The 27,911-nt window shown below is 44.0% G+C and overlaps 1 protein-coding gene across 1 annotated transcript; it reads right to left on the bottom strand.

Moving 5' to 3' along the window:
- LMCD1 (LIM and cysteine rich domains 1) lies at positions 1-27,911 on the bottom strand. Its single transcript, XM_077276795.1, has 6 exons — positions 27,826-27,911; positions 19,454-19,542; positions 10,603-10,858; positions 9,812-10,117; positions 3,758-3,973; positions 1-1,112 (listed from the first exon to the last, which is right to left on the bottom strand). Exons 1-6 carry the CDS (start codon positions 27,850-27,852, stop codon positions 954-956), a joined length of 1,053 nt encoding a protein of 350 aa, XP_077132910.1. The 5' UTR covers positions 27,853-27,911; the 3' UTR covers positions 1-953.

The raw sequence follows: 27,911 nt of genomic DNA on the forward strand, positions 1-27,911 counted from the left end.
GCGAGACATCGCAACAACTTTAAGGTATGTTAAATGGAAAAAATATGTTTAGCCCCAAACACATGAATTTAAGTAAATAAAGTCAAGGATGGACAATCCCTTTAAATGTGTCACTGTACTCCCCCTAGTGGTGAATTTATAGAATATCCTTCCTATATCTGGAGATCATGGTGGAGTCTTGTCCCTGATAATCAGCGTAGAACGCACAGAATAAATATTAATTAACAGAATTATAAAACAATAGATTAAGAAACATTGATGGCTGGCTATGCACAAACATCGTCTGATCACTGATCTTTATGGATGATTATCGCTCAATGCAGTGAAATGTTGCAGGCAGGATTTTATGTTTCTCTCAAATTCATCAGTCGACTATTGCCCTAATTTTTCCTACTATAGAGGTTTAAAGGATGTGTAGACTTTTGCAATCATTTTTTTTTTCAAAGCCACTCCAATAAAAAAAAAAAAAAAATGTATCAACTTTACAAATAGTTTCAAATAGAACATTCTTGCACTTTGTCTCCATGGTTACAGACTACAACCATCCTCTCTTTGGCATTACAATAGAGAAATTTCATGCAAAGTTTCTCGATTTTTGAGCAACACAGTTCTGGAGTTGGCGTCTACCTGCCCCGGTTACCTAGAGTCGGTCTGGAGATGGTGATCTGGAGCTCAATAGTCACAAATTATAACAATAAACATAGAAAAATAAATAGAAGATCTGTTAGTATTCCAGTATTTGGCATTGAAACATCCGCCCAAGATCTGCCAGCAGCGAGGTGCACAATGGTCAGTCCCACTGATGACGGCTCCTTCCCTGACCCCACGGCTCTAGGATGGTCCTCGCTATGCTGTGCCCATGGTGGAAAGTCCAGAGAGGACGATGACCAGGACCTACATCAGGCAGAAGGAAACCACCGGACGCCCCAGGATCGGATGCAGCGATCCTCCATCTAATGAGCAGCTCTCCTGCTACAGGTGGAGCAAAGGAGGAGAGCGTTATCCAGGACATAGGGACCATCAACGAGGGACTGCTCACAGCTGGCACAGGAAAAATGCTCTGTGTGCCACGTCTTCCCATCATGCTGCTGAAAATGCTCCGAGAAGATAATCTACAGGAGGAAAAATACAAAAGGTGCATGAAGAATATACAATGATTCTCCTTACTGTGATCCACATTCCTCTACAGAAATTAGTATTATAGTAGTTATATTCTTGTACATAGGGGCAGTATTATAGTAGTTATATTCTTGTATATAGGGGGCAGTATTATAGTAGGTATATTCTTGTACATAGGAGCAGTATTATAGTAGTTATATTCTTGTACATAGGGGCAGTATTATAGTAGTTATGTTCTTGTACATAGGGGGCAGTATTATAGTAGTTATATTCCTGTACATAGGAGCAGTAATATAGTAGTTATATTCTTGTATATAGGGGCAGTATTATAGTAGTTATATTCTTGTACATAGGGGCAGTATTATAGTAGTTATATTCTTGTACATAGGGGCAGTATTATAGTAGTTATATTCTTGTACATAGGGGCAGTATTATAGTAGTTATATTCTTGTACATAGGAGCAGTATTATAGTAGTTATATTCTTGTACATAGGAGCAGTATTATAGTAGTTATATTCTTGTACATAGGAGCAGTATTATAGTTGGTATATTTTCTGGTACATAGGGGCAGTATTATAGTAGTTATATTCTTGTATATAGGCGGCAGTATTATAGTAGTTATATTCTTGTACATAGGGGCAGTATTATAGTAGTTATATTCTTGTACATAGGGGCAGTATTATAGTAGTTATATTCTTGTACATAGGGGCAGTATTATAGTAGTTATATTCTTGTATATAGGAGCAGTATTATAGTAGGTATATTTTCTGGTACATAGGGGCAGTATTATAGTAGTTATATTCTTGTACATAGGGGGCAGTATTATAGTAGCTATAATCTTGTACATAGGGGCAGTATTATAGTAGTTATGTTCTTGTACATAGGAGCAGTATTATAGTAGTTATATTCTTGTACATAGGAGCAGTATTATAGTAGTTATATTCTTGTACATAGGAAGCAGTATTATAGTAGTTATATTCTTGTACATAGGGGCAGTATTATAGTAGATATATTCTTGTACATAGGGGGCAGTATTATAGTAGTTATATTCTTGTACATAGGAGCAGTATTATAGTAGTTATATTCTTGTACATAGGAGCAGTATTATAGTAGTTATATTCTTGTACATAGGGGGCAGTATTATAGTAGTTATATTCTTGTATATAGGGGGCAGTATTATAGTAGTTATATTCTTGTACATAGGGGCAGCATTATAGTAGTTATATTCTTGTATATAGGAGCAGTATTATAGTAGGTATATTTTCTGGTACATAGGGGCAGTATTATAGTAGTTATATTCTTGTACATAGGAGCAGTATTATAGTAGTTATATTCTTGTACATAGGAAGCAGTATTATAGTAGTTATATTCTTGTACATAGGGGCAGTATTATAGTAGATATATTATTGTACATAGGGGGCAGTATTATAGTAGTTATATTCTTGTACATAGGAGCAGTATTATAGTAGTTATATTCTTGTACATAGGAGCAGTATTATAGTAGTTATATTCTTGTACATAGGGGGCAGTATTATAGTAGTTATATTCTTGTATATAGGGGGCAGTATTATAGTAGTTATATTCTTGTACATAGGGGCAGTATTATAGTAGTTATATTCTTGTATATAGGAGCAGTATTATAGTAGGTATATTTTCTGGTACATAGGGGCAGTATTATAGTAGTTATATTCTTGTACATAGGGGCAGTATTATAGTAGTTATATTCTTGTACATAGGGGCAGTATTATAGTAGTTATATTCTTGTACATAGGAGCAGTATTATAGTAGTTATATTCTTGTACATAGGAGCAGTATTATAGTAGTTATATTCTTGTACATAGGGGCAGTATTATAGTAGCTATAATCTTGTACATAGGGGCAGTATTATAGTAGTTATGTTCTTGTACATAGGGGCAGTATTATAGTAGATATATTCTTGTACATAGGGGCAGTATTATAGTAGTTATATTCCTGTACATAGGGGCAGTATTATAGTAGTTATATCCTTGTACATAGGGGCAGTATTATAGTAGTTATATTCTTGTATATAGGAGCAGTATTATAGTAGGTATATTTTCTGGTACATAGGGGCAGTATTATAGTAGTTATATTCTTGTACATAGGGGGCAGTATTATAGTAGCTATAATCTTGTACATAGGAGCAATATTATAGTAGTTATAGTCTTGTACATAGGAGCAGTATTATAGTAGTTATATTCTTGTACATAGGAGCAGTATTTTAGTAGTTATATTCTTGTACATAGGGGCAGTATTATAGTAGTTATATTCCTATACATAGGAGCAGTATTATAGTAGTTATATTCTTGTACATAGGGGCAGTATTATAGTAGTTATGTTCTTGTACATAGGGGGCAGTATTATAGTAGCTATTATCTTGTACATAGGAGCAGTATTATAGTAGTTATATTCTTGTACATAGGGGCAGTATTATAATAGTTATATTCTTGTACATAGGAGCAGTATTATAGTAGTTATATTCTTGTACATAGGAGCAGTATTATAGTAGTTATATTCTTGTATATAGGAGCAGTATTATAGTAGGTATATTTTCTGGTACATAGGGGCAGTATTATAGTAGGTATATTTGCTGGTACACATAGTGGGTCACTCTTCTCACCTCATCACATCCAGTGCACCGTGGCCTCTCGCTTTCACAGTAATGTCTCCCACACCACAGCCGATTGCTTTTCCAGAAATAGATGAGGTTCACCAGGGGTTCTCTGCATTGGCAGCACACAAAGCATGCTGGGTGCCATTGTTTCTTGTACCCTGCCCGGTCGGCATAGACGGCTGGGGCATCAGAAGGCATTAGCTGCTGGCAAAACTCGCACAACTGGAGGAGAAAAATAAAAATACTGAAATGTTATTTTCTCTAGATTTGTTGAAAAAAATGTTTCAATTTGTCTTTCTGTTGGACAGGTAAGTACTATTGTCACACAGCCAATCTACTAAAATATATACAGTAGAAACCAGAAGTTTCCATCCACTATATAAAGACAAATCTGCATATTTTTCTCAATATCTCACATGAAATCAGAATGAACCTTTCCCGGTTTAGGACAATTAGGATTACCATAATTATTAATATTTGCCAAATGCCAGGAGACAGAGACAGAGACAATGTTTTAAGGCATTTTTTTCATTTACTACAAAGTCAAAAGTTTCCATACACTAGGATTACTATGCCATTAACCCCTTAATGACCGCCAATACATCTTTTAACTGACCTGAGATATAAGAGAATAGGCTCCCCATACAGGAGACAATCCTGCAGCTGTCGGCTGTACACTATAGCTGACAACTTGCTGTATCAGCCATGATCAGTGTTTGCACCGTCCATATCTGTTTAACCCCTTAGATGCTGCTGTCAATAGTGACTATATCATATAAATTGTTAACAGAGTGTGGGGGCTTCCTCTTTATCCCCATCAGCACCCTCAGATCATGATTTTGTGGTCCTGATATTTGTGATGGCAATTCATGGCCAAATAGCAGCCTCAGAGTTTGACGGCTGTTGTAACCTGTTCAGAAGTTAGTGGCATTTAGGTGGTAAAAATACATATTTTCATTTCTGTCATGTCACTTTGCATTAATTCCTGAAAATCACATGAAGGATTAATAAACTACCTGACTGCAGTTTTCAATATGTCAGGGGGTGCTGATTTTAAAATGGTATAACTTTTGGGGGTTTCCCAATATATGGGACCACTAAAGACACTTCAAACATGGATAGGTCACTAAAAAAATAAATTTTGTAAATTTCCTTGAAAAAATGAAAAATTACTGCTACATTTTTAAACCTCCTAAAATGCTAACAATTTAAAAGAACATTTTACAAATGATACTGATGTAAAGCCGACATGAGGGAAATGTTATTTATTAATGGTTTGCTGTTGTATGACCATCTGGATTAAAGGGATAATCATTCAAAGTTTGAAAATTGCTAATTTTTTTAAATTTTTCTTAAATTACTGATATTTTTGATAAATAAAACACAAAACATATCAACCTAAATTTACCATTATCATAAAGTATAATGTGTAACTAAAAAACATTCTCAAATTCACTAGGATATGTTGAAACATTCCAGAGTTATTACCACATAAAGTGACACTGGTCAGATTTCAAAAATTTGGCTCCGTCACTAAGGGGTTAAACAATTCTGGACTGCCCATATGATGCCGTGTTTTGAAACCTCTGATAAGTTTTTTGGCAACATCTGGGTTAATTAAAGACACACCTGAGGACAGGGCCGGACTGGGACTAAAATTCAGCCCTGGCATTTGAAGTCACACAGGCCCACTTGTCGCATGGTGACTGTATAATATCTTTGTACACTTGTAGGTTACAAGAAGTGAGGGGAGTGTAACACAACTATATAACATAATTACAGCTGTATCCAGCATTACAGCTCAGTCCCCATAGACTATAATACAGCTCAGCCCCCATAGAATGTAATGCAGCACAGCCCCCATAGACTATAATACAGCACAGTCCCCATAGAATGTAATGCAGCCCAGCCCCCATAGAATGTAATGCAGCACAGCCCCCATAGAATGTAATGCAGCACAGCCCCCATAGAATGTAATGCAGCACAGCCCCCATAGAATGTAATGCAGCACAGTCCCTATAGAATGTAATACAGCACAACCCCCATAGAATGTAATACAGCACAGCCCCATAGAATGTAATACAGCTCAGCCCCCATAGACTATAATACAGCACAGCCCCCATAGAATGTAATACAGCACAGCACCCATAGAATGCAATGCAGCCCAGTCCCATAGAATGTAATACAGCACAGCCCCCATAGAATGTAATACAGCACAGCCCCATAGAATGTAATACAGCTCAGCCCCCATAGACTATAATACAGCACAGCCCCATAGAATGTAATACAGCACAGCCCCCATAGAATGTAATACAGCACAGCCCCCATAGAATGTAATGCAGCACAGCCCCCATAGAATGTAATACAGCACAGCCCCCATAGAATGTAATGCAGCCAGCCCCATAGAATTTAATGCAGCACAGCCCCCATAGAATGCAATGCAGCACAGCCCCATAGAATATAATGCAGCACAACCCCATAGAATATAATGCAGCACAGCTCCCATAGAATGGAATGCAGCCAGCCCCATAGAATATAATGCAGCACAGGCCCATAGAATGGAATGCAGCCAGCCCCATAGAATGTAATGCAGCACAGGCCCATGGAATGCAGCCAGCCCCATAGAATATAATGCAGTACAGGCCCATGGAATGGAATGCAGCCAGCCCCATAGAATATAATGCAGCACAGCCCCATAGAATTTAATGCAGCACAGCCCCCATAGAATATAATGCAGCACAGCCCCATAGAATATAATGCAGCACAGCTCCCATAGAATGGAATGCAGCCAGCCCCCTAGAATATAATGCAGCACATGCCCATGGAATGGAATGCAGCCAGCCCCATAGAATATAATGCAGGCAGCTACCATACAATATAATGCAGCACAGCCCCATAGAATGTAATGCAGCACAGCCCCATAGAATGCAATGCAGCACAGCCCCATAGAATATAATGCAGCACAGCCCCATAGAATATAATGCAGCACAGCTCCAATAGAATGGAATGCAGCCAACCCCATAGAATATAATGCAGCACAGGCCCATAGAATGGAATGCAGCCAGCCCCATAGAATATAATGCAGCACAGGCCCATGGAATGCAGCCAGCCCCATAGAATATAATGCAGCACAGGCCCATGGAATGGAATGCAGCCAGCCCCATAGAATATAATGCAGCCAGCCCCATAGAATGTAATGCAGGCAGCCACCATACAATATAATGCAGCACAGCCCCCATAGAATGTAATGCAGGCAGCCCCCACAGAATGTACTGCAGGCAGGCAGCCCCCATAGAATGGAATGCAGGCAGGCAGCCCCCATAGAATGGAATGCAGGCAGGCAGCCCCCATAGAATGTACTGCAGGCAGGCAGCCCCCATAGAATGTACTGCAGGCAGGCAGCCCCCATAGAATGGAATGCAGGCAGGCAGCCCCCATAGAATGGAATACAGGCAGGCAGCCCCCATAGAATGGAATGCAGGCAGGAAGCCCCCATAGAATGTACTGCAGGCAGGCAGCCCCCATAGAATGGAATGCAGGCAGGCAGCCCCCATAGAATGTAATGCAGGCAGCCACCATACAATATAATGCAGCACAGCCCCCATAGAATGTAATGCAGGCAGCCCCCACAGAATGTACTGCAGGCAGGCAGCCCCCATAGAATGGAATGCAGGCAGGCAGCCCCCATAGAATGGAATGCAGGCAGGCAGCCCCCATAGAATGTACTGCAGGCAGGCAGCCCCCATAGAATGTACTGCAGGCAGGCAGCCCCCATAGAATGGAATGCAGGCAGGCAGCCCCCATAGAATGGAATACAGGCAGGCAGCCCCCATAGAATGGAATGCAGGCAGGAAGCCCCCATAGAATGTACTGCAGGCAGGCAGCCCCCATAGAATGGAATGCAGGCAGGCAGCCCCCATAGAATGGAATGCAGGCAGGCAGCCCCCATAGAATGGAATGCAGGCAGGCAGCCCCCATAGAATGGAATGCAGGCAGGCAGCCCCCATAGAATGGAATGCAGGCAGGCAGCCCCCATAGAATGTACTGCAGGCAGGCAGCCCCCATAGAATGTACTGCAGGCAGGCAGCCCCCATAGAATGTACTGCAGGCAGGCAGCCCCCATAGAATGGAATGCAGGCAGGCAGCCCCCATAGAATGTACTGCAGGCAGGCAGCCCCCATAGAATGGAATGCAGGCAGGCAGCCCCCATAGAATGGAATGCAGGCAGGCAGCCCCCATAGAATGGAATGCAGGCAGGCAGCCCCCATAGAATGGAATGCAGGCAGGCAGGCAGTCCCCCCCCCCCCCCCAATAGCTCCACAATGCACTCATCACTCTTTGTTAAAAAAAACCAAAACACTCTACTCACCTCTCTCCTCGTGCCCTGCGCTGCTCTCCTCTGGCTCCGGTCTCAGCAGCTGCAGTCTGCCCGGCGCCGGGTCACACTGCAGGTGCGCGATGATATGACGTCATCGCGCACCCGCAGTGTCAGCGGCAGGCAGAGCGGGGAATGATGGGAGAGGGGGCGTCAGCAGACGCACTCTCCTCCATCATTGCATTCAACTGTACCGGCGTCTATGACGCCGGTATAGTTGAATGCGGGGCCGGGAGTGTGCCGCAACAGCGGGGGGGGAGAGTGCCGACAGCGGCACACTCAAGCGGCCCACTACTGCCATCGGCCCTTCTGTCATTTGCCAGAACTGCCCTATGGCCAGTCCGGCCCTGCCTGAGGATGTATTTTAATGCACACCTGAAACACACTGCTTCTTTGTATAGCAGCATGGGAAAGCCTAAAGAAATCAGTCAAGATATCAGGAAGAGAATTGTGGACTTCCTCAAGTCTGGATCATCCATGGGTACTATTTGAAGATACCTGAAGGTGCCTCGCTCATCTTTACAAACAATTATATGCAAGTACAAAAAAGATGGGAATGTCCAACCATCATGGCAGGCACGGTACCGCATAGGGAATGTGCCTCTGACTGCGGAGCCCATTATAGATGAAGATAATAGGAAACACCGTGCAGTGCCTATTCCCCCCTCCCACTACTCCCCCAGGTGATGCACTAATTGGGACGCACAGCTGACCAATGGGAAGAGAGAGGAAGGGGCGTCTGGCCACACCCACAAGGGTTAAATCCAGGTGCCGGGGTCAGTTCCTTCCTCTTTTTCCCCAGCTGACCCTCTGGAAGCAATTGTGAAGATGATGGCGGAGGCTGGTAAGATTGTGTCAATATCCACAGTGAAACGGAGTACTGTATCAACATGGGCTGAAAGGACACTCTGCCAGGAAGAAGCCATTACTCCAAAAGAAACATAAAAAAAGCCAGACTAATGTTTGCAAATGCACACAGGAACAAATACCTTAATTTTTGGAGACATATCCTGTGGTCTGATGAAACTTAAATTGAACTTTTCCTCCAAATGTAACGATGGTCATTATGTCCAAAAAAGAGAGAAGCTTGGAACCCTAAGAACACCATCCCAACTGTGAAACATGGGGGAGGCAGCATCATGTTTTGAGGTTGTTTTGCTGCAGGAGGGACAGGTGTACTTTACAAAATAGATGGCATCATGAGAAAAGAAGATTATGTGGCAATACTGTAGAAACATCTCAAGACATCAGCCAGGAAGTTAAAGCTTGGGCGGAAACAGGTGTTCAAAATGGACAATGACCTGAAGCATACCGCCAAAATGGTAGCAAAGTGGCTAAGGATAACAAAGTCAATGTTTTGGAGCGTCCATCACAAAGCCCTGAGCTTAATCCTATGGAAAATTTATGGGCAAAGCTGAAAAGGCCGGTGCGATGCGAGCAAGGCGACCTACAGACCGGGATCAGTTACACCAATTTTGTCAGAAGTAATGGGCCCAAATTCCAACTAACTATTGTGAGAAGCTTGTGGAAGGAGATCCCAAACGTCTAACCCAAGTCATTCAGGCTAAGGGCAGATGTGTCTTTATATAGTGGATGGAAACTTCTAGTGTCAACTGCAGCACTACAGAGATGAGAGTCTGCACTATATCAGGGTATCGGAGAAGCCGGGCGACCATGATACTCACATAATCCGTCCGGTCCGCAGGCTCCTCGGCTGCGCTGTTGGTCATCTTTGTGGCATTAGGGTCCTTCTCCTCTTGCTTGGCGCTGCAGGGTAAGGCCACCTCTGCCACCCCCATCACGTTCTCCTTGATTTTCTCCACATGCGCCTCCATTACAGGCTTCTCACCCTCCATCAGCCCTTTGCAGTATTTTGGGTCATAGTCATGGACTGGTAACTGCTTTACCAGCTGTAGACGTCGGTAATGTGCCCCTTCTGTGCCAGCTATGGGCTGCAGCTTCTTCGGGATTAGTTCCATATAGCGCATGGCCTGGAGAAACACCGATTATCAGACATTATCATAATTTACAAAGAGTCATAAACTCATCTATTGTTACCAAATAAAGCCCCCAATATGTTAGAAATGGAGATTCTGGATTTCTTCCCTCCCTCTGGCTCCTGTTTCTGCCCATCGCTTCTCTGTAGACGTGGAGAGTGGTGATGTCAGACCGGACCTGTGTGCTCTAAACCAATCAGATACCTTTTTTCTGCTACTCCCTCCTTCCTCTCACAGCAAGAAGTCTCAACTGCAGCTGCATCTCCCTCCACTCCCCTTTTAGGGTTAAATTTTTATTTTACGTCAATTTTTTGGGTGCTAAACATTTACATAAAGTTGAAGTTGGGGAAGAAGATGGAATTATGAAGAAGATTCCGTATATTACTCCTTGAGTGTGAAATCTTCTAGGGCTTGTAAACCTCTAGAGTATACTTAGCTTTGACCGGAGGAGCCATGGACGTGCAGTATGATGATCGTACCAGTTTCTGGTTGAGCCCAGGAGGTGCCCACTCGTAGGTGACAGTGAGGAAGGTGGGATCTTTTCGGGAGGTGATGGGGTTGGTGATGATCATACGATTCCTTTTGTAGACTCGCGCCCCCTCGCTGCCTTTTACCCGTGCGGTCAGTCCCGAGTACCGGGTATCAGAGAGCAGCTGCCCGATTCGGTGATCTTCTTCTACTTCTGTGGGTAGAGAGTGGTCCTCACGGGGGCACTGGCACAGCCCGCACCATTTCCTGCAATAATGGGAATTGTTTTCAATATGAGATGACATGAGAAGATGAAGACGAGACTCCTGAGGACAGGCGCTGTCATAGCTGTTCCCATAAGGATTGCTGCAGCGCTCCCTACAGGTCCAGTGAGGTATACAGCTGCATCGCTATGGGGGCTACATCCCGTCCTCTGCTCCTTCTCGGTCTTCACTGCCACTATAGCATTGCATTCATGGACTAGACACTGAAAAATGTGCTTTTATATATAGTTATTGGGAAAGAAGTAATGTAATGTCATTAATAAAAGGTCAAAAATTCTAATTATGATGCATAAGCAGGTATGAAACCGTCACTCTGTGATAAGTCAAAGGGAATCTGTCATCAGACTTTTGCTATATAATCGGAGAGCAGTATAATGTAGGGGCAGAGACCCCGATTCTTGTGATGTGTCACTTACTGGGCTGTGTGTTGTTGTTTCAATACAATCAGTGTTTTATCAGCAGGAGATTATCACTAATGGACTAGGCGTCTTGTGACACAACGCCCAGCACTGATGCAGTATACACAGGAAGCAGCCAATCAAGGGTGTGGGCGTGGTTATACACAGGAAGCTGCCAATCAGGGGTGTGGGCAGGGTTACACACAGCTCAGCATTTGAGCTCTGCTGCAGAGGAAACAGTGACTCCATCATAACTGTTGCACCCAGAAAAGTAAGTGACACATCCCTGGAATCAGGGTCTCAGTTCCTGCATCATGCTGCTGTCAGATTACATATTAAAAATATTTTGCTGAGACAACCAAAGGTCTGAAGACAGCAAGGCCTCTTCCCAACTTTGTAATCTTTAAATACTCTTGGCTTTGTAGTTCTTAAACAACACATAAAAAAATAATGCTATAAAGATGCATAAAAAACACCAAAGTGCTCAAATAACACCACAATGAGGTGTATAAATAATACCACTATACAGAACTCATAATAGCACCAAATAGAGCAAACATAATACCGCCATATAGGGCATACATAATACCAATATATTATTATACCACCATAATACCACCAGACAGTGCCTAAATAATACCTCTATAAAGTGCTGAAGTAACACCACTATAATACCACCAGACAGTGCGTAAATAACGCCACTATAGTACCACCCAGTAGTAGGTAATGCTATAAATCAGAGCTGAAATAACACCATGCCATTATTAAATGACGCTGCCCTATGGTGCACATGGTGTCTTGCGGTGGGATAATACTGCAGTCGTTGGGGTGACGACCTCGGTCTGCGCTGTGCATAGAAGGTCTGTGCTGTGCATAGAGTGCGATGAACGGACCATACGTTTCCTAGCAGTGATGACTTTTCCAGCCCTCATTAGGGTATGTGTCCACGTTCAGGATTGCATCAGGATTTGGTCAGTATTTTACATCAGTATTTGTAAGCCAAAACCAGGAGTGGAACAATTAGAGGAAAAGTATAATAGAAACATATGCACCACTTCTACTTCTTCTGTTATAATAGGTCTTATATGTCAGATGCCCCTACACCCAGTACAGCAGATGGAATATTTGGTGCCCCATATGGCGCTGTCATCTGCCCCAGCAGCCCCATAAATACCCCGTTATGCTGCACTATTACCACTGCTCATCTGCACCAGCTGAAGCCACGAGGACCCAGGGTGAGATGATATTATTATTATTAATAATATTATTCGCCCTCCACACAAATATCCCATCCAGCTGTCCCTTTAACCATGCTCTACTGCTGCAGTACTGGAAGCATTTGGGGGACATTAATAGCGCACACCTATGGCCACACACAGTAACAGTGCCTCCATAATGCAGCACCGAGTATTGTCCCGCTTTATGCCCCACACACTCAGTGCCACCACACAGTATGACGCCCCTCTCACTGCAACTCTTAGCCCCATGAGGGACGGACTGTGCTCAGCTGGACAACACTGGCCTCTGTGCAAGACAACACTGGACCAGCAGAACCGAGAGAATGGTGGAGAAGACGGATCTGCGTCCTGGGATGGAAGTGGTTCTGAGCAGTCTGTGCCCTCCGCGGTCTGCCATAGTGGAACCGCCAGTGGCTACATAATAAATACACATGATAGCACTGCTATATTCCCCTCCTATACAATGACATATCACCTCTATATACAGCAGATACACAATAGGTGATGTCACAGATCACCTCCTCCTCCTGTACAATGACTGATAACACCTCTATATACAGTAGATAACAGGATCCACCATTCACACTAGGTGATGTCACAGCTCACCTCCTCCTCCTGTACAATGACTGATAACACCTCTATATACAGGAGATAACACAGGATCCACCATTCACAATAGGTGATATCACAGCTCACCTCCTTCTCCTGTACAATGACTGGTGGATTATCAACTGTGTATAGAGTTGTATCAATCACATATCACCTCCTCCCCCTCCCTTCACAATGACCTTTGCACATGCTCATTAGATGCTTGAGTTCAGTAGATAGGATTGTTTATTGCTGCTAATGTACATGTGCATTTACTGGGGAAAAAAACTACAAGTAAAAAAAAAAAAAAAAAGTAAAATCACAAAAACCTGATTTAGACAAGGTCATTTTCTGGTGAGACATTCCCTTTAATCTCTACTCTACAACTTTCTGATACTGTGTTTCGATTCTTCCCCATTTTTCAGACCTCTGTCAGTCAATAAGAACATTGTTGTGATTGCGCACAGCCGCTGCCGCTCTTGGTAGATACATTTGTATCCAATTCACACAATGCTCTGCGAGCTAAACGCATCATCGGCGGCACCAATCTCATTGGTGGCTACAATGTCTGAGTCTGGCGCTCGCAGAGGATGGTCTGCACTGGATACAATTGTATCCACTCTCCGGTGACAGTAGACGAGCTGGTACCAGGCCGCAGCTGCACAAGTGTTCTCAGTCACTGGCAGCAAACAGATCTTTAAAATGGGGGAGAATTGATGTAACAAGCACGTTAGGAAATTGCAGAAGTATTCATTATGTGGTGATTAAACTTCATTTCCAGATAATGAGAGCTCCCCTCCGAGACATTTCAAGACCAAGAGAATTTGTAATGTGTCACCCCTCGTTACCCAGACGTCGCCCCGTCCATCGTGTTATGCGGCTGGTCACAAACCCAAACCTTCAGCAACCTCCCTGAACCCGCACCATATCAAAACAATGAAAACCTCAAGTTAATTGAGGCGTTTCCATGCAGCAATTAGCCGAGTCTGAAGACCTGGCGGTTTATTTTTCCGACCGCTCGCTCATTAGTTTGTAGTTTTGTGAGTTTATCGCTCGCTTTGCGTCAGTGATCAGCCGAGCGAGCACGAGACCTTGCAGACAGCTGGCTGAGCACTAAAAGCTGCAGATTACGGAGACCAGACAGGATAACGAGTCAATATGTTCCCCTCATTTTCGGAATTACTTATAGCGCCAGATACGCTCCATAAATTGCTTCATTATTGAGCCGCGTGATTGATACAGAATATTCATTTGTCGCGCCGGTTACGATCCAGAATGTTTCTCTTTGACATGAATAGGAGCTTGTTCTCTCTCCGGCTACAGATGATCATCATTAATAATTCACTAAGAGTCTGCTGAAGTAGCACCCCGATCGCTCGCTTTCATTTGTCATCTCGCTGCACGTTTGTTACAATGTTTGTTTATTCGGTTTCATTTTGTCTTTGCTTTTATGGCATCGTCTATCTGTGATTATGCGTCTCGCTCGCTGCTTCCACTCATCACCTCCTAATGTCGTTTCCCCCCTACTTTCTGTGTGCATGACTTTCCTGACAGCAATTAAGTAGCCCGTAAATATAATGCTTCATTCTTTACTGCCATTAGGGTTTGTCATGATGCATGGTGGTCTGGATAAACCTGATCTACATTATGCCGGATGTTCATCTGGGTGGTACCTTATGTTAGCGCCTTTCTTTATATACAGTGCTGCAATAATGCCGCCATATGGTGTCTAAGACAGCGTCATACTCTATGGTGTCCAAATAATACTAGGAAACCACCGTCTAAATAGCAATGCCATACGCTTCAAAACAATAAACATAGTATACAGTATCACACAGTAATTATATACCGCCATACAATACCAATCAATACCGACACACAGTCACCAAATAACAGCATCAAACAAACTCAGGCAAAAAGCTACAAAATGGTGAAATAAAACTGCTACTCCGTAAGAATGATGAACATAGGCACTGGTGGCATTTCACTGTGCCTCTATTATACCCTGTGTGATTGCACATATTACGCGTACCCCAAAGGCTATCTGCACTTGTTAAGGTGGGGTGGTCCAAGGACCCTGCAGTAACTGGGAGTTCTCAGAGATAAAAGTGTAAGGGCTGTTTCAGGCCGGCGTCACACTGGCGAGTTTTACGGACGTAAGAGCGCAGAAACTACGTCCGTAAAACTCACATAACATACGGCACAATTATTCTCAATGGGGCTGCTCCTATCAGCCGTATATTACGGTTCAGTATTATACGGCTTTCTACGGCCGTACAAAATCACAGCATGCTGCGTTTGTCAGCGTATTGCGCAAAAAAAAAAAAATCGCCAATGAAAGTCTATGGGGGCAAGAAAAATACGGATTCCACACGGACCAGCAGTGTGACCTGCGAGAAATACGCAGCGGTGTTCTATAGAAAAGCCGGTAATTCAATTGCCGGCTTTTCATTTCTTTTTCACAAACCCGACAGGATATGAGACATGATTACATACAGTAAACCATCTCATATCCCCATTTTTTATGCATATTCCACACTACTAATGTTAGTAGTGTGTATGTGCAAAATTTCAGCGCTGTAGCTGCTAAAATAAAGGGTTAAATGGCGGAAAAAATTGGTGTGGGCTCCCGCGCAATTTTCTCCGCCAGAATGGTAAAGCCAGTGACTGAGGGCAGATATTAATAGCCAGGAGAGGGTCCTTGGTTATTGGCCCCCCCGTGGCTACAAACATCTGCCCCCAGCCACCCCAGAAAAGGCACATCTGGAAGATGCGCCTATTCTGGCACTTGGCCACTCTCTTCCCACTCCCTGTAGCGGTGGGATATGGGGTAATGAAGGGTTAATGCCACCTTGCTATTGGAAGGTGACATTAAGCCAGATTAATAATGGAGAGGCGTCAATTATGACACCTATCCATTATTAATCCAATTGTTGGAAAGGGTTAAAAAACACACACACACGATTTAAAAGTATTTTAATGAAATAAACACAGCGGTTGTTGTAATAATTTATTGTTCTCTCAATCCATTTCCAGGCCCTCGCTTGGAAAAATAATAAACACACAAGATACATACCCTCAGCTGAACCGTCACGTCCCACGATGTAATCCATCTGAAGGGGTTAAAATAATTTACAAGCAGGAGCCCTGCTAATGCAGCTGTGCTCGTGCTTGTAATTCCCCGGCGAATGAATGAAATGTAGGTCATTGACCTACATTTCCTTCAGTCGCGGTGATGCGCCCCCTGGTGGATGTTCTCATATGACCTGGAGCGTGGGAAAAAGTTCCCAGGCTGCAGTTCATGAGAACATCCAGCAGGGGCGCATCACCGCGACTGAATGTAAGTACAGATCCAGCTTTTCTTTCAGCACCCGGGGATTACAGGCACGAGCGAGTGGTTTATCGCAGCTCATGCCTGTAATATTAGTTAACCCCTTCAGATGGATTACCTCGTGGGACGTGATAGGACATCAGAGAGGGTATGTATCTTGTGCGTTTATTATTTTGCCAAGCGAGGGTGTTCCTGATGGATTGAGAGAGCAATAAATTATTAAAACAACCGCTGTGTTTATTTCATTAAAATACTTTTAAATCATGTGTGTGTGTTTTTTAACCCTTTCCTACAATTGGATTAATAATGGATAGGTGACATAATTGACGCCTCTCCATTATTAATCTGGCTTAATGTCACCTTACAATAGCAAGGTGGCATTAACCCTTCATTACCCCATATCCCACCGCTACACGGGAGTGGGAAGAGAGTGGCCAAGTGCCAGAATAGGCGCATCTTCCAGATGTGCCTTTTCTGGGGTGGCTGGGGGCAGATGTTTTTAGCCAGGGGGGGCCAATAACCATGGACCCTCTCCTGGCTATTAATATCTGCCCTCAGTCACTGGCTTTACCATTCTGGCGGAGAAAATTGCGCGGGAGCCCACACCAATTTTTTCCGCCATTTAACCCTTTATTTTAGCAGCTACAGCGCTGAAATTTTGCACATACACACAACTAACATTAGTAGTGTGGAATATGCAAAAAAAAAGGGGGATATGAGATGGTTTACTGTATGTAAACCACGTCTCATATCCTGTCGGGTTTGTGCAGGAGAAATGAAAAGCCGGCAATTGAATTACCGACTTTTCACAGATATTGCGCTGAATGAAATCTAAATACAGAATATACAGGTCCTTCTCAAAAAATTAGCATATAGTGTTAAATTTCATTATTTACCATAATGTAATGATTACAATTAAACTTTCATATATTATAGATTCATTATCCACCAACTGAAATTTGTCAGGTCTTTTATTGTTTTAATACTGATGATTTTGGCATACAACTCCTGATAACCCAAAAAACCTGTCTCAATAAATTAGCATATCAAGAAAAGGTTCTCTAAACAACCTATTACCCTAATCTTCTGAATCAACTAATTAACTCTAAACACATGCAAAAGATACCTGAGGCTTTTAAAAACTCCCTGCCTGGTTCATTACTCAAAACCCCCATCATGGGTAAGACTAGCGACCTGACAGATGTCAAGAAGGCCATCATTGACACCCTCAAGCAAGAGGGTAAGACCCAGAAAGAAATTTCTCAACAAATAGGCTGTTCCCAGAGTGCTGTATCAAGGCACCTCAATGGTAAGTCTGTTGGAAGGAAACAATGTGGCAGAAAACGCTGTACAACGAGAAGAGGTGACCGGACCCTGAGGAAGATTGTGGAGAAGGACCGATTCCAGACCTTGGGGAACCTGAGGAAGCAGTGGACTGAGTCTGGTGTGGAAACATCCAGAACCACCGTGCACAGGCGTGTGCAGGAAATGGGCTACAGGTGCCGCATTCCCCAGGTAAACAGCGGCAGAAGCGCCTGACCTGGGCTACAGAGAAGCAGCACTGGACTGTTGCTAAGTGGTCCCAAGTACTTTTTTCTGATGAAAGCAAATTTTGCATGTCATTCGGAAATCAAGGTGCCAGAGTCTGGAGGAAGACTGGGGAGAAGGAAATGCCAAAATGCCTGAAGTCCAGTGTCAAGTACCCACAGTCAGTGATGGTGTGGGGTGCCATGTCAGCTGCTGGTGTTGGTCCACTGTGTTTCATCAAGGGCAGGGTCAATGCAGCTAGCTATCAGGAGATTTTGGAGCACTTCATGCTTCCATCGGCTGAAATGCTTTATGGAGATGAAGATTTCATTTTCCAGCACGACCTGGCACCTGCTCACAGTGCCAAAACCACTGGTAAATGGTTTACTGACCATGGTATTACTGTGCTCAATTGGCCTGCCAACTCTCCTGACCTGAACCCCATAGAGAATCTGTGGGATATTGTGAAGAGAAAGTTGAGAGACGCAAGACCCAACACTCTGGATGAGCTTAAGGCCGCTATTGAAGCATCCTGGGCCTCCATAACATCTCAGCAGTGTCACAGGCTGATTGCCTCCATGCCACGCCGCATTGAAGCAGTCATTTCTGCCAAAGGATTCCCGACCAAGTATTGAGTGCATAACTGAACATTATTATTTGATGTTTTTTTGTTTGTTATTAAAAAACACTTTTATTTGATTGGACGGGTGAAATATGCTAATTTATTGAGACAGGTTTTTTGGGTTTTCAGGAGTTGTAGGCCAAAATCATCAGTATTAAAACAATAAAAGACCTGACAAATTTCAGTTGGTGGATAATGAATCTATAATATATGAAAGTTTAATTGTAATCATTACATTATGGTAAATAATGAAATTTAACACTATATGCTAATTTTTTGAGAAGGACCTGTATATATATATGTGTCTCAATGACATTATATATATATATATATATATATATATATATATATATATATATATATACACACACACACACTGTATATATGTTTTCCCGAACATTTGAGCACATAAATCCATTAGATGTCGGTTTTGCAAGCCTGCGCGAAAATCTCGCAGTACGGATGCCATACGGATTACATACGGAGGATGCCATGCGCAAAATACGCTGACACACCCTGCCTACGGATCAATATTTTGGGAACATTTCTCCGTATTACGGCCGTAGTACGGACGTATAATACGTGGCGTATTGTCTTACGCCAAGTGTGACGCCGGCCTCACACTGTATCTTTGAAGTAGTGACAAACCTCGTGGCAGCTGCCATAGTGAACATGTTGGTTGTTACATAGCTTTACTCAAATAAGAAACAAAGCTCATATTTTATCATTTGATGATGATTTAGGCTTTTTGTTGCAAAATACAGTGATTAGAAATCCAGAAGATACATCACATTATAGACCAGACATATTTCCTCATTATTTCCGGATTCAATCCATTCTCACTGTGCAGAAGTTCACCGTCTAATGACTTTACCTCCAGGAGTGTGTCTGGAATCCTGTGCACGTCCCCTTACACCTCACACAGGGAGGACCTCTCTCTGCACCCTGCTGTCCCAGCAGCATCTGGAAAATAAGAGGACACATCTGTAAGATCCATGCAGCTAACAGGTGTTCACAGTTTTAGCAATCAGCCATTACTTATGGCATCACATTCTGAGATTATCAATGATTGGGCATATTCAGTTGTAGCCACATGGTGCAAGACTTAAAAAATAAGAATGTAGATGAGAATTACAGATTATTTTGAACATCTCAAAAAGTGTCCTTTATCTGCAATTGTTGCCCCTTCTGCTCCTCTTTACTTTATTTGTTAATGGGTTAATACCCGTGGAAAGAAACAACACTGCACAGGTTTGCTCAGAGTTGTGGCCTGTCTGCAGACCCCATAGCGGTGCCCTTGAGTTTACCTTCACGTCTTACATTAGAGACAGTCAAATACAGTAACAGAATGATCACAGGTGGAATAACAGTGATGGAGGAAGAAGGGAATGTTCCCCATCTTTAATGCTGCATTCAACCATCACTTTGAGTCTATTTTAAACATGTGAAGATTAAATTGGTGTGAGATAACCAGAAAGGCATGCGCTAATACGCCTCACCTGTCCCCCCTTAGGAGCAAGGCGCTATTGTCAGACTATATTGTGTTTTGTGGAAGGTATTCGGTCCCTGCCTGAGATCATTCGCATGCAGCCGGCTGGAAGTTTTAGCAGCACGGTCCTATGGTCCCAGGGGCTTAGGCTGTTTAGTGAAGATATGTCATGTCACATGAATTCATTGCAACCGTCACCTCTGTCACAGAAGACAGAAATAAACCTGGCAGCTTCTCCGAGACTTTGCAAGACTTCACCAAACCAGGAAAATAGACACATGGTTTTTTATTATTTGAAAGTGTGAGGTGGGGAAAAGCTCCTCTGCTTGTACTTTGTGCATTCCTTGCTTATCATGGAGCTATAACTTGCACTGGAAAATGGACTAAGGGAGTAGGTGATAACTGAGGGCTCAGATGGTATTTATGTGGGAATGTTGCAGATGTAGCAGTGCACTCTATAGGGATCAGAGCTCCTTCTTCATCTCGGCTTCTTCTTCTGATATAGAGCACTAATTCTTCATCTGCTCAGTGATAGCATTAAAGGGAATGTGTCATCCCAGGCAGCATAATTCACATAGGTGACAAACGATCAACGTAGGTTTGCCAAAAAACTAGAGTAAAACACGCTGAAAAGTTACAGTTTTTTTGTGCAGTGTGGAGATGTGCAAAATATTGCAACTTTTGGTGTTTTTTACAGTAATTTGAAGCAGCAAAAGTGATGACTTTTCGTCCCCCAGAAATTCTACTCAAGTCCTTGACTCGATCAGCATTTCCGGCCACACGATTGGAGCCATAGGCCATTGAGAAGGATACATGACATTCACTAAGTGGTGTGTGCATCTTAATGAATTCAAGGCCCTATACTGCAGCGAGTCCCACCATAAAACTAATGTGTGTAATGCCAGTTTTAATGAATCGGACCCATAGAAGGGAGGAGCGCAAGTGAGCACTGTCTGCAAAAAAAAGCTCTGGCATGTCAGTCACCAGTGAGGGAGGCAGGGACATGCAAAACAAGTGGGCAGAACAGTCTGCCAAGGCTCTTGGCTGCACCCAGAGTGCAACGAGTACCCTAATTAGCATATTTGTTAAAGTTCAGGTTCTGGAGAGAGTCTGGCATTACAGGACTAAAGGTGCGATTTTCATAGGGGCATTATTCACTACAAGTCTTTGTGCTCAGCCCAGACTCACAGTATAGACTATTGCTTTACATAGGGAAATTCAGGCTGCCTACAGCTGCCACTAGAGGGAGCTACTGAGTTTATCGCAGACAGACTTACTATTAACACCAGGAGCAACTGCTGAAATGTCTTTTTGGGGTCATCCAGTGTCAGCCATCTACCGATCTCCTGTGCCAGGTCTGTGGGATCTAATAAGCATGGGAAATGTCACTGCTGTTCTCCTATGTGACTTAATCCCCCACCCTAGCTAGGAGAGGTAGTACCAGATCAGTTAAGAACATGATAAAGGATTTTCAAACATTTGCAGCACTGTCATCACCCTGAGGGAAGCAGAAGTAAATTATTAGAAAATGATTGGGGGCCTCAGCGGACCCCCTAGCTCTGATCGCTGGGTGCTGTTATTACAGATCGTCCCTCCATTACGTCTTTATATTTCATCTCTTCAAAAATTCCTACTTAGAAAATTGGGCAAAATTACAGAATGCGACCCCTGAGAAATGAAGGAGACTGTAAGGGAACACCACGTACCTCCAGGATGTGAGCGCGGCTGTAATGCCACCGTTATAATAGGATTATCTCCGGCTATAATTTATTTTTTCCCGTTCGATAGGCGTTAAATAGCAGCTGGTATTGTGCTCGGTCATGCTTGAGTCCTCTAAGAAAGTACGTGCCCCCCACCCCCCCGAAAGTATGTGCCCCCCACCCCCCAGCCTAGGCTAGAAGAATTCTTAGATTTCCTTTCATTTACCTAATGTCTAGATCAAGTTGAGGATTGTGCCCCCCGGTAGTACGGTGGCGAACAACAGACCTGGAGTGACAGAGGAGGCGGCGGATCTAATCATAAAACATGTTGTCAGAATGATTTCAGAAGCTTTGGATGTCTGGGAATAGACAAACACGGCGACATTCTCCCACAAAGAGCAGCACACAGGCCTCCATGGGGTTTACAGGGGGCAGACCTGCAGTACCACACACGGCCTAGGACCAGAGGGGCGCTGTTTTCTAATGTGCATCACAGAGCATGAGTTCAGGAGGGGAGGGGCAATTGGAAAAAAAAAAAAAAAAACTTCCCAACATTGCATAAAGAAAAGTTTTGCAACTTTTTATGGATTATCAGCAGGTTTCCCACCCAGAGCATGACCACTTCATATAATCCTCCGGTCGGTAGACCCGTGGCCAGAAGACAATAAGTTCAAGGTCCTTTAAAAATAAACAATAGATTCAGAGATCAAAGCCAAGTCTGATCCATGCCAGCTCCTAGCCAGGAGTAGGGATCCTGGAGCTCAGTGACAGCTGTGATTCTACAAGAAGGGCATTTGTTACAATGTATCAGTGCAGATAAGAGCCGGAGATCAGAAGCTAATGTTTAGTCTCAGGATTGTCTGGACTGGATACATTGTAACAAACTGTCGACAATATGTCACACTTCACAGTGCAATGTATGTGGATGGGATTGCACCATGTTTTGGGATTCTGGTCGTTCTCAGATGAAGCAATTCTGTAGCAGAGATGCGATTATTTGCCCTGTAGTCTACATTCCCATTACGAGCACTGATGCACTTTTTGTACTGCATATTTTTGTGCAATAAAACCCAACATATGTGGCTGATCTCTATGGAAATCTCACGCTTTCACCTGTGGAAATTGACCCGCGGTGCATTTCTCAAATCTCCAACATGTCAATTACTTTTGCAGAAAATAGGTTTTTATTTGCACATTTTCTCCATAGAATGAGACGCGGAGACTCCACAGATGCATTTTGGCAGCAGAAACGCGGTAAAAGTGGATGCAGTCCGCGCATGACTTTATCAATAAAGTTTCTACAAAGTGAAGTAACAAAGTTTCCAAAAAAAGGTGGTTTGATTTAAACCACAACATATTAAAAAGGAGAAAAAAAAAAACTGCAGCTGAAAAATAAAACACAAATAGGCACAAATGGGTGCGGAAATGCAGCACAAAAAAACTGCACCAAATCCTCACTGTGGGAATTCAGCCTTATACGGCACAGGGTTAAAGCTGCAGTAATTGTGGAAACCTCTACAACCTCCGATCTGCGCTGTAGGGTCTGAGTATGGAAGAGGCGGCCCCCCATTTACTGACACCCCCAACAACGTACACGGGGGGCAGGCGAGGCATCGATCTCCCTCCCGCATACCCACCCAATGCTGCCCCTCTGGTCAGTCCAGCTCTTGCCACAAGCCCTTTAGTCTGGTAATGCCCATTCATAACATAGCGGGTGGTCATGAGATCAGTGGGATTCAGGAATAAGGACAGGGGACTAGTGATGAGCGAGTATACTCGTTGCTCGGGTTTTCCAGAGCACGCTCAGGGGTCCTCCGAGTATTTCTTAGTGTTCGGAGATTTAGTTTTCATTGCGGCAGCTGAATGATTTACAGCTACTAGCCAGCCTGAGTACATGTGGGGATTCCCTAGCAACCAGGCAACCCCCACATGTACTCAGCCTGGCTAGTAGCTAAATCTCAGTACTGTGCAGACCCCGGAATCCTGGCCCTGCAGCTTTATACAATAGGACCTGTGTGCAGTCAGACAGTGGGAATAAACCGTCTGCATCTGGAATCACTTCTCAATAATAATGAAGTAGGAGAATAAACCTCCTCCGACCGCAGGAGCATCCGGAGTCGTGTACCTGGATCTGCCGCCAATTCCTCCAGAATTGAGGCTTTTAGCTGCTGGAACTTCCTAGTCTGGGGCTGCGGATCACCAGTGATCATTGGTCTGGGGCTGCGGATCACCAGTGATCATTGGTCTGGGGCTGCGGATCACCAGTGATCTCCGGTCTGGGGCTGCGGATCACCAGTGATCTCCGGTCTGGGGCTGCGGATCACCAGTGATCTCCGGTCTGGGGCTGCGGATCACCAGTGATCTCCGGTCTGGGGCTGCGGATCACCAGTGATCTCCGGTCTGGGGCTGCGGATCAGTGACCAGTGATCATTGGTTTGGGGCTGCGGATCAGTGACCAGTGATCATTGGTTTGGGGCTGCGGATCACCAATGATCATTGGTCTGGGGCTGCGGATCACCAGTGATCATTGGTTTGGGGTGCGGATCACCAGTGATCTCTGGTCTGGAGCTGTGGATCACCAGTGATCACCGGTCTGGCATGTTTATCACAGATACATGAGGAAACACAGGAGCAGCCACATTACCCCCCAATGACACCGCGCTCCTGTATCCGAGCTTGTCATGAGTGATACATATAGAGCTAGTGTATCTAATCCATGTGTATGAATTAGTGATGAGCGAGTGTTCTTGGATAAGGTGTTATCATGCTCGGGTGCTAACCGAGAGAATTCGGCGTGCTCGAAAAATATGTTGGATTCCCGGCTGCATGGCTTATGGCTGTTAGGCAATCCCTATATGTGTTGTGGTTGTCGAACAGTGGTGAGACATGCAGGCGCGGGGACTCGAGCATTATTCGAGCACGTCAAATTATCTCAGTTAGCACCTGAGCATGCTCAGATAACACTTTTCCGAGCACAGTCGCTCATCAGCAGTGATAATGTATGTAGAGCATGTATCCAAGCCTATCATGTGTGATACTCTGCTGATTAAGTGTATCCATTCCCATCAGGTGTGACACTGTCTGTTGCCCCAGTGTATCTAATCCTGTCCTGTGTGATACTATCTGAGAGAACCTACAGGAAAGCGCTAACACTTGGGGATTATTTCGAGCACCATCTGTTTTTGCCGTCCTGGTGCCACATACACGTTCCCCGACCTTGTTTCGTGGTGTCGGACAAGAGTTTTCATGTTCTTTTCTTGCCTCAGGTTCCAGAATCATCTACATTCAGCTTCACGGCGCAGAGTTATTTTCATAGGGTTCATTTACAGACTGGGTGCGGCTACCTGTCCGGCTACATCTCAGCCGCACCACAGCCAGAATGTCTACATAATACCCCACACGAAGGCACAATGGAGGAATCCAGACCTAGAAGCCGAGAAATACAGGACTGCAAGTAACCCATCCACCGGAGCTGGGCGTCTGACAATACGAGGACCAGAGAGAGCAATAACCTGCCCGAACAATGCGAGAAACAGCCGAGAAATACTCATAGAGGAAATAAAAGTATCTGACCCATAAATCATCAGCAAATGTGAAATATGGAAACATAACCTTATACCCCAGAGCTGCACTCACTATTCTGCTGGTGCAGTCACTGTGTACATACATTACATTACTGATCCTGAGTTACATCCTGTATTATACTCCAGAGCTGCACTCACTATTCTGCTGGTGCAGTCACTGTGTACATACATTACATTACTGATCCCGAGTTACGTCCTGTATTATACTCCAGAGCTGCACTCACTATTCTGCTGGTGCAGTCACTGTGTACATACATTACATTACTGATCCTGAGTTACATCCTGTATTTTACTCCAGAGCTGCACTCACTATATTCTGCTGGTGCAGTCACTGTGTACATACATTACATTACTGATCCTGAGTTACATCCTGTATTATACCCCAGAGCTGCACTCACTATTCTGCTGGTGCAGTCACTGTGTACATACATTACATTACTGATCCTGAGTTACATCCTGTATTATACTCCAGAGCTGCACTCACTATTCTGCTTGTGCAGTCACTGTGTACATACATTACATTACTGATCCTGAGTTACATCCTGTATTATACTCCAGAGCTGCACTCACTGTTCTGCTGGTGCAGTCACTGTGTACATACATTACATTACTGATCCTGAGTTACATCCTGTATTATACCCCAGAGCTGCACTCACTATTCTGCTGGTGCAGTCACTGTGTACATACATTACATTACTGATCCTGAGTTACAATCTGTATTATACCCCAGAGCTGCACTCACTATTCTGCTGGTGCAGTCACTGTGTACATACATTACATTACTGATCCTGAGTTACCTCCTGTATTATACCCCAGAGCTGCACTCACTATTCTGCTGGTGCAGTCACTGTGTACATACATTACTGATCCTGAGTTACCTCCTGTATTATACCCCAGAGCCGCACTCACTGTTCTGCTGGTGCAGTCACGGAGTACATACACTACATTTGAGGAATTGCTGATTGGTTGATAGTAGAGATGAGTGTGTGAATTTTCTGGTCTCAGGTCCAGCAGTCAGGTCAGTATTCCCAGTCCCTGAGAATCGCCTCTTACCTGCCGTCTTCCCCCGGCCATTACAGTATTTGTGCGTCACGCCGCACCGATTATGTCACGTAAGGCTGATTAATCAATATAGTCGGGTGGATGGCAGCAGGCAGGAGTTGGGTGCAGGGCCTGGGATTACTGACCTGACTGCTGGAGCCGAGTTCTGAGAATTATTTGCTCTCCTAGTTTCCAGTACAGGTGTGCAGTGACCAGAGGTTACGAGCTGCTGCAGCCACTTTTCCCTTTCTGCAGAGCGGTGATTTTCTCGTGCGGTATCATTTATACTTCTGCTGAGAATCTCTTGTGTTGCTGAAGTGTTTGGCTGACACAGTGCAGGCTGCCACCAGTCACTGCGATGGCACATGGGGGTCCGCGGTGATCATTAGTCACCTACTACTCTGGACTTTGGATAATTGGTTTTCCTGCGAATCTTCTGCTCCCTTCATTCTATATAAGTAGCCTCCTGTATATAGAGTCAGTGCTGATCTTACAGGGGGCACATACTAAAAGAGCCCCCCATAATAAATATCCCCAGCAAATGTAAATTGTAAGGCGATGTGCACACGTAGAATGATCCTCTGCAGATTTTTCCACAGCGGATTTACCTCGGTCTTTCTGCGGATTTCACTGCGGTTTTACACCTGTGGTTTTCTATTATGGAGCAGGTGTAAAAACCGCTGCGGAATCCGCAGAAAGAAGTGACATGCTGCAGAATGTAACCCGCAGCGTTTCCGTGCGTTTTTTCCGCAGCATGTGCACTGCGGATTGCGTTTCCCATAGGTTTACATTGTACTGTAAACGCATGGGAAACTGCTGCGCATCCACAGCAAAATCCGCAGCGTGTGCACAGAGCCTTACATTTTACATTGTTTTATTTTTTTCTGACTGTAAATATTTCTCTTCAGCGGTTACATTGTAATATCTGTTTCTGGGAAAACTGGCGGCTACTTAAGGGGCAACTTCCCACCTTGTGTGTAGGTGGTCCCCCAGCTTTCTGTGGCTCCTGAATGGCAATCTGTTCTGCACTCGTACATGAGGTTGACATGTATCATTAGGTCAGCTATTGGGGCGTCTGAGAAAGCCCTGGGTTTTTTTTGCTGGGACTTGTAGTTCTACGACAGATAGGAGACATTGGCCGCTTAGGTTACACAATAACATTTTGGACTACGGGAATAGCCTGTGAATAATATCTGGTATGTTCTGCTGGGACTTGTAGTACTTGTACATGTGAAGCATCATTTCACAATGACTGGAGGTGATAAAGTCTTTTGTGCAATCAGCAGGAGATTTGTAGTTCCCCAGATGGGACCTCAGAGTTAGAGCCTAGAAGTACAATTGTGCTGTTTTCTGCTGGCACTTGTAGTACAACAGCACAGGTAGCAGCATTACCATTATAACATGCTGAGTTCTGCTGGGAGTCTGCACTCACCTTCTGGGTCCCAGCGCTGAGCGCCATCTCCTGGGTTGTCAGTCCTCCACCTTCCGCTCCTGCACTCTAAGCTCCCAGCACAGACT

The sequence above is a fragment of the Ranitomeya variabilis genome, chromosome 8, assembly GCF_051348905.1.
Source record: "Ranitomeya variabilis isolate aRanVar5 chromosome 8, aRanVar5.hap1, whole genome shotgun sequence".
In the NCBI taxonomy this organism is placed as follows: Eukaryota; Metazoa; Chordata; class Amphibia; order Anura; family Dendrobatidae; genus Ranitomeya; species Ranitomeya variabilis.